We start from the raw sequence: 8,604 nt of genomic DNA, 5'->3' as shown, positions 1-8,604 counted from the left end.
GGGGGGGGGACGGGCCTCAAGAGGGGGTGACAACCCCCACGGGGGGGGGACGGGCCTCAAGGGGGGGTGATAGGCCTCAAGAGGGGGTGACAGTCCCCACGGGGGGGGGACAGGCCCCACGGGGGGTGATAGGCCCCACGCGGGGACATTCGGGGGGGGACACGGTCTCCTGTGGCGTGGGAGGGTCCCCATGACCCTTTGGGGGGGGGGAAGGGATGAGGGGACAGGCCTCTGTGACACAAGGGGGGGTGACAGCCTACAGGGGACTCCGGGGGGGGGGGGGGCAAATCTCTGTGACATGAGGTGACGGAGCCCACGGGTGGCACTTCGGGGGGGTGACAGAGCCCACGGGTGGCACTGGGGGGGGTGACAGCTCCCACGGGTGACATTAGGGAGGATGAAATCTTTCATGGGTGGCACTGGGGGGGGTGAAACACCCCACGGGTGGCAGTGGGGGGGGGGTGACAGATCCCACGGGTGGCACTGGGGGGGGTGACAGACCTCACGGGTGGCACTGGGGGGGGTGACAGATCCCACGGGTGACATTTGGGAGGGTGAAATCTTGGGTGGCACAGGGGGGTTGAAACACCCCACGGGTGGCACTGGGGGGGTGACAGATCCCACGGGTGACATTAGGGAGGGTGAAATCTTTCATGGGTGGCACTGGGGGGGGTGAAACACCCCACGGGTGGCGGGGGGGGGACGGGACAGATCCCATGGGTGGCACTTCAGGGAGGTGACAGACCTCACGGGTGGCACTGGGGGGGGTGACAGATCCCACGGGTGACATTAGGGAGGGTGAAATCTTGGGTGGCACAGGGGGGTTGAAACACCCCACGGGTGGCACTGGGGGGGGTGACAGAGCCCACGGGTGGCACTGGGGGGGTGACACATCCCACGGGTGACATTTGGGAGGGTGAAATCTTTCATGGGTGGCACAGAGGGGGTGAAACACCCCACGGGTGGCACTGGGGGGATGGGGGGGAGCAATCCCTTGTGCCACGTGGAGTAGGTGACAGATATCTGGGGTGGGGGGGTGGGGGGTGACCCGAGTGGGGTGCCCCCCCCCACGCGTGACACCACCCCCCCCCCCCGCTGTCCCAGGAGGTGCCAGCGGCATCGGCCGCGCCGTCTGCGCCCGCCTGGCACGGGAAGGCGCCCGCTTGGCGGTGGCCGACCGGGACGTGGAGGGGGCAGGTGACACCGTGGGGGGGCTCCACACCGTGGGGGGGGGCGAGGGGCAGATACCCCACGCGGGGAGTGGGGGCCCCCCCCAGCCCCACGCCGCCTTCGGGGTGGACGTGGCCTCGGCCCCCAGTGTCACCCAGCTCCTGGCCCGCGTCCAGGTAACACTGGGGGGGGTGTGGGGGGGTGTGACAGAGCCCACGGGTGGCAGTGGGGGGGTGACAGACCGCATGGGTGGCAGTGGGGGCGTGACGGAGCCCACGGGTGACATTTGGGAGGGTGAAAACTTTCGTGGGTTGCACAGGGGGGGTGACAGACCCCACGGGTGGCACTGGGGGGGTGACAGAGCCCATGGGTGGCAGTGGGGGGTGACAGAGCCCACGGGTGGCAGTGGGGGGGTGACATCTCACAGGTGACATTTGGGAGGGTGAAATGTTTCATGGGTGGCACAAGGGGGGTGACAGACCACACGGGTGGCAGTGGAGGGGTGACAGAGCCCACGGGTGACATTTGGGAGGGTGAAATCTTTCGTGGGTGGCACAGGGGGGGTGATAGACCCCACGGGTGGCACTGGGGGGGGGGGGTGACAGACCCCACAGGTGGCAGTGGGAGGGTGACGGAGCCCACGGGTGGCAGTGGGGGGGTGACATCTCACAGGTGACATTTGGGAGGGTGAAATGTTTCATGGGTGGCACAGGGGGGGTGACAGACCCCACAGGTGGCACTGGGGGAGGGGTTGACAGAGCCCACGGGTGGCAGTGGGGGGGTGACAGAGCCCACGGGTGACATTTGGGAGGGTGAAATCTTTCGTGGGTGGCACAAGGGGGGTGACAGACCCCACGGGCGGCACAGGGGGGGTGACAGACCGCACGGGTGGCAGTGGGGGGGTGACAGAGCCCACGGGTGACATTTGGGAGGGTGAAATCTTTCGTGGGTGGCACAAGGGGGGTGACAGACCCCACGGGCGGCACAGGGGGGGTGACAGACCGCATGGGTGGCAGTGGAGGGGTGACAGAGCCCACGGGTGACATTTGGGAGGGTGAAATCTTTCGTGGGTGGCACAAGGGGGGTGACAGACCCCACGGGCGGCACAGGGGGGGTGACAGACCGCACGGGTGGCAGTGGGAGGGTGACAGACCCCACGGGCGGCACAGAGGGGGTGACAGAGCCCACGGGTGGCAGTGGGGGGGTGACATCTCACAGGTGACATTTGGGAGGGTGAAATGTTTCATGGGTGGCACAGAGGGGGTGACAGACCCCACAGGTGGCACTGGGGGAGGGGTTGACAGAGCCCACGGGTGGCAGTGGGGGGGTGACAGAGCCCATGGGTGACATTTGGGAGGGTGAAATCTTTCATGGGTGGCACTATGGGGGGGGTGAAACACCCCACGGGTGGCAGTGGGTGGGGGTGACATCCCACGGGTGGCACTGGGGGGGAGTGGCAGTCATTCCCCCCCCAACCCCCTCACTGTCCCCCGAGTGGGGACGTGGGGCGGACCCACCCCACACTCCCCCCCCATTGCAGGAGCATTTTGGGGCCCCCCCCAGCGTGTGCGTGGGGTGCGCGGGGGTCACCCGGGACGAGTTCCTGCTGCGACTGGGGGAGGGCGCCTTCCAGGAGGTGCTGGGGGTCAACCTGACGGTACGGGGGGGACACGGGGACATCGGGGGGTATGCGGGGACATGGGGAGGTCGGGGGACATCGGGGGGACACAGGGACATCGGGGGGGACGGGGGGACATGGGGAGGTCGAGGGGGACGGGGGGACACGGGGACATCGGGGGGGACGGGGGGACATGGGGTGGTCGAGGGGGACGGGGGGACACGGGGACATCGGGGGGGACGGGGGGACATGGGGAGGTCGAGGGGGACGGGGGGACACGGGGACATCGGGGGGGACGGGGGGACATGGGGTGGTCGAGGGGGACGGGGGGACACGGGGACATCGGGGGGACGGGGGGACATGGGGTGGTCGAGGGGGACGGGGGGACACGGGGACATCGGGGGGGACGGGGGGACATGGGGTGGTCGAGAGGGACGGGGGGACACGGGGACATCGGGGGGGACGGGGGGACATGGGGTGGTCGGGGGACATCGGGGGGACACGGGGACATCGGGGGGGATGGAGCGACATGGGGGGGATGGGGGGACATGGGGACGTCGAGGGGAATGGGGAACTCGGGAATACTGGGGGGGACATGGGGACATCAGGGGGGACGGGGGGACACGGGGAGGTCGGGGGACATCGGGGGGACACGGGGACATCGGGGGGGACGGGGGGACATGGGGTGGTCGAGGGGGACGGGGGGACACGGGGACATCGGGGGGGACGGGGGGACATGGGGATATAGGGGCCATCGTGGGGACACGGGTGGGGCGGGGGGGGGACGGTCGGACATGGAGGGGACAGGAGGACATTGGGGCACATTGGAGGGACGGGGGGACATGGGGACATTGGGATGATATGGGGGACGGGGACATTGCGCAGCATTGTGGGGACGTGGGGCAGAGGGGGACATTGGGGGGCATCATGGGGAAAGGGGGGGACAGGGAAACGGGGGGACAGGGGGACATGGGGACGTACGGGGACATCATGGGGACATGGGGGGACCGGGAGAGATTGGGGGGACGTGGGGACATTGGGGTGACACGGGAGGACGCAGGGACACGGGGGCCCTGGGGACATCGGGGGGACAGAGGGACGTGGGGACCCGGGGGGGGGACACAGAGGGGCTCATGGCCCGTCCCCGTCCCCGTGTCCCCCCCAGGGGACCTTCCTGGTGACGCAGGCGGTGGCCCGGGCGCTGGTGGCCGCGGGGGCTCCCGGTGGCTCCATCATCCACGTGGGCAGCGTCGTGGGCAAGGTGGGCACGGGGACACGCGCGTCCCCTCCCCTGCTCGGGTCACCCACACCCCTCGCTCTTGTCACACCCCAGTTCGTGTCACGCCCCCCACTCGTGTCACACCCCCACTCGTGTCACAAACACCCCACTCGTGTCACCCCCCACTCTCATCACACACCCACTCGTGTCCGCCCACTCGTGTCACACCCCCACTCGTGTCACAAACACCCCACTCGTGTCACCCCCCACTCTCATCACACACCCACTCGTGTCCGCCCACTCGTGTTACACCCCACTCGTGTCACAAACACCCCACTCGTGTCACCACCCACTCTCATCACACACCCACTTGTGTCCACCCACTCGTGTCACACCCCCCACTCGTGTTACAAACACCCCACTCGTGTCACCCCACTCTCCTCACACCCACCCACTTGTGACAAACCCCCCCACTCGTGTCACACCCCCCACTCCTTTCACAAAAACCCCACTCGTGTCCCTCTGCTCGTGTCACACACCCACTCGTGTCACAAACACCCGACACGTGTCATCCCCCACTCACATCACACCCCCACTCGTGTCCCCCCACTCGCGTTACAAACAGCTCATTAGTGTCATCCCCAATCGTCTCACACCCCACTCGTGTCACAATCACCCCACTCGTGTCATCCCCCACTCTCATCACAGACCCACTCGTGTCCCCCCACTTGTGTCACACCCCCCACTCCTTTCACAAACACCCCACTCACGTCACCCCCACTCTCATCACACCCCCCCACTTGTGACACCTCCCCCCACTCGTGTCACACCCCCACCCGTGTCGCCCCCACTCGTGTCCCCCCACTCGCGTTACAAACAGCTCATTAGTGTCATCCCCACTCGTGTCACCCCCCACTCGTGTCACAATCACCCCACTCGTGTCACCCCCACTCTCCTCACACCCACCCACTTGTGACACCTCCCCCCACTCGTGTCACACCCCCACTCGTGTCACCCCCACTCGTGTCACCCCACCCACCCTTTCCACACACCCCCACTCCTTTCACAAACACCCCACTTGTGTCACCCCCACTCTCATCACACCCACCCACTTGTGACACCTCCCCCCACTCGTGTCACACCCCCACTCGTGTCACCCCCACTCGTGTCACCCCACCCACCCTTTTCACACACCCCCACTCCTTTCACAAACACCCCACTCATGTCACCCCCACTCTCATCACACCCCCCCACTTGTGACACCCCCCCCCACTCGTGTGACACCCCCACTCGTGTCACCCCCACTCGTGTCACCCCACCCACCCATTTCACACCCCCCACTCCTTTCACAAACACCCCACTTGTGTCACCCCCACTCTCATCACACCCCCCCACTTGTGACACCTCCCCCCACTCGTGTCACCCCCCACTCGTGTCACCCCCACTCTCATCACACCCCCCACTTGTGACACCTCCCTCCACTCGTGTCACCCCCACTCGTGTCACCCCCACTCGTGTCACCCCACCCACCCTTTCCACACACCCCCACTCCTTTCACAAACACCCTACTCGTGTCACCCCCACTCTCATCACACCCACCCACTTGTGACACCTCCCTCCACTCGTGTCACAATCACCCCACTCGTGTCACCCCCGCTCTCATCACACCCCCCCACTTGTGACACCTCCCCCCACTCGTGTCACACCCCCACTCGTGTCACCCCCACTCGTGTCACCCCACCCACCCATTTCACACCCCCCACTCCTTTCACAAACACCCCACTTGTGTCGCCCCCACTCTCATCACACCCCCCCACTTGTGACAACCCCCCTACTCGTGTCACCCCCCACTCCTGTCACACCCCACTCGTGTCACCCCACCCACCCATTTCACACCCCCCCCAGGTGGGCAACCTGGGCCAGGCCAACTACGCGGCATCCAAGGCGGGGGTGGAGGGGCTGACCCGTACCTGCGCCAAGGAGCTGGCCAGGTAGGGGACATGGGGACACGGGGGGGGGGGACAGACGTGGGGACACGGCGGGGGGGGGGGTGTGACACGACCCCCTGAGCCCCACGGGTGTCCCTGTCCCCCCCCCCAGGTTCGGGATCCGGTGTAACGCGGTGCTGCCGGGATTTATCGTCACCCCCATGACGGACAAAGTGCCCCCCAAAGTGCTGGAGAAGGTAATGGGGGGGAGGGGGTGACAGGGGGAGGGGACATTTGGGGACACCCGTGGGGTGACGCCGTCCCCGCTTAGTTTGCAGGGATGGTGCCGCTGGGACGCCTCGGGGACCCGGAGGGTGAGTGGGGGACATGGGGGGGACATGGGGGGACGTGGGGGACATGGGGATGTGGGGACACGGGGGACACACAGGGAAATGGGGGGACACGGGGGACATGGGGACACGGGGGGACATGGGGGGACACGGAGGGACATGGGAAATGGGGGGACACAGGGGGACATGGGGGGGACACGGGGGGACATGGGGGGGACATGGGGGACATGGGGGGACGTGGGGGACATGAGGACACGGGGGGACACGGAGAGACATGGGAGGACACAGGGGGACATGGGGACATGGGGGGACAGGGGGGACATGGGGGGACGTGGGGGACATGAGGACACGGGGGGACATGGGGACATGGGGACATGGGGGGGACATGGGGGGACATGGGGGGACGTGGGGGACATGAGGACACGGGGGGACATGGGGGCATGGGGGGGACACGGGGGGGACATGGGGGGACAGTGGGGACATGAGGACATGGGGGGACATGGGGGGACACGGGGGGACATGAGGGCACGGGGAACATGGGGGACATGGGGACATGGGGGGACATGGGGGACACGGGGGACATGGGGACATGGGGGGACATGGGAAATGGGGGACATGGGGGGGACATGGGGGACATGAGGACATGGGGGGACACGGGGGGACATGGGAAATGGGGGGACATGGGGGGACAGGGGGGACATGGGGGGACACGGGGGGACATGGGGGGACATGGGGGGACATGAGGACATGGGGGGACATGGGGGACATGAGGACATGGGGGGACATGGGGGGACATGGGAAATGGGGGGGACGGGGGGACAGGGTGGACATGGGGGGGACACGGGGGGACATGGGGGACATGAGGACACGGGGGGACACAGAGGGACATGGGGGGACACGGGGGGACATGGGGACATGGGGGGGGACATGGGGGGACAGGGTGGACATGGGGGGACATGAGGACATGGGGACACACGGGGGGACCTGTGGGGACATGGGGGATGGGGGACATGGGGGGGACAGCACGGTCCCCCCCGGTGTCACCGTGTCCCCCCCAGACGTGGCGGACGTCTGTGCCTTCCTGGCCTCGGAGGAGAGCAGCTACATCACGGGGGCCAGCCTGGAGGTGACAGGTGGGGACAGTGTCACCCCCACTGTCACCCCCCCCTCCAGTGTCCCCGTGTCCCCACCCGCGGTGTCCCTGTGTCCCCCAGCGTCCCCACGTGTCCCCGTGTCCCCCCCAGTGTCCCTGTGTGTGTCCCATGTCCCCCCAGTGTCCTCATGTTTTCCCCATGTCCCTGTGTCCCCCCCAGTGTCCCCATGTCCCCCCAGTGTCCCCATGTCCCCCCCAGTGTCCCCATGTGCCCCCCCAATGTCCCCCCAATGTCCACATGTCCCCTCCAGTGTCCCCATGTGCCCCCCCAGTGTCCCCCCAATGTCCCCATGTCCCCCCAGTGTCCCCATGTCCCCTCCAGTGTCCCCATGTGGCCCCCCAGTGGCCCCCCAATGTCCACATGTCCCCTCCAGTGTCCTCATGTCCCCCCCCCACAGTGTCCCCCGAAGTGTCCCCATGTCCCCCCCAGTGTCCCCCCAATGTCCACATGTCCCCTCCAGTGTCCTCATGTCCCCCCCCACAGTGTCCCCCACAGTGTCCCCATGTGCCCCCCAGTGTCCCCCAATGTCCCCATGTCCCCCCCAGTGTCCCCATGTCCCCCCCGTGTCCCCCCAGTGTCCCCATGTCCCCCCCAGTGTCCCCATGTCCCCCCACAGTGTACCCCCAATGTCCCCATGTCCCCCCAGTGTCCCCATGTGCCCCCCCAATGTCCCCCCAATGTCCCCATGTCCCCTCCAGTGTCCCCATGTGCCCCCCCAGTGTCCCCCCAATGTCCCCATGTCCCCCCAGTGTCCCCATGTGCCCCCCCAGTGTCCCCCCAATGTCCACATGTCCCCTCCAGTGTCCCCATGTCCCCCCCAGTGTCCCCCCAATGTCCCCATGTCCCCCCAGTGTCCCCCCAATGTCCACATGTCCCTCCAGTGTCCCCATGTCCCCCCCAGTGTCCCCCCAATGTCCCCATGTACCCCCAGTGTCCCCATGTCCCCCCGTCCCTGTCCCCACCATCTCTCTCTCGTTTCAGGGGGTCTCTTCATGTGATGGATCCGGCCCTCCCCCTCCCCCCGTGTCACCCCCCCCCCAAAATAAACGGGGTGACACCCCCATCCCCCACTGCCTCTGCTCCCCCATTGCGGTGACAACGGGGGGGGGGTGACGGGGGGACTCGAGGGGGGGGGGTCTTGGGGTGTCCCCTGTCCCAATTGGGG

General features: G+C 67.3%; 1 protein-coding gene across 1 annotated transcript; it reads left to right on the top strand.

The window, feature by feature from the left end:
• Positions 1-1,053: 1,053 nt before the first annotated feature.
• Positions 1,054-8,509, top strand: HSD17B8 (hydroxysteroid 17-beta dehydrogenase 8; the record flags this gene model as incomplete). Its single annotated transcript, XM_082500246.1, has 8 exons — positions 1,054-1,346; positions 2,711-2,827; positions 3,954-4,049; positions 5,913-5,998; positions 6,108-6,192; positions 6,267-6,309; positions 7,344-7,418; positions 8,421-8,509. Coding segments are annotated over 8 exons (812 nt in total), but the record flags the coding sequence as incomplete, so codon positions are not given.
• Positions 8,510-8,604: the final 95 nt, after the last annotated feature.

Source organism: Vanellus vanellus, assembly GCF_965231255.1.
Source record: "Vanellus vanellus genome assembly, contig: HAP1_SCAFFOLD_2435, whole genome shotgun sequence".
Taxonomy (NCBI): domain Eukaryota; kingdom Metazoa; phylum Chordata; class Aves; order Charadriiformes; family Charadriidae; genus Vanellus; species Vanellus vanellus.
This window is presented reverse-complemented; position numbering and strand designations above follow the sequence as displayed.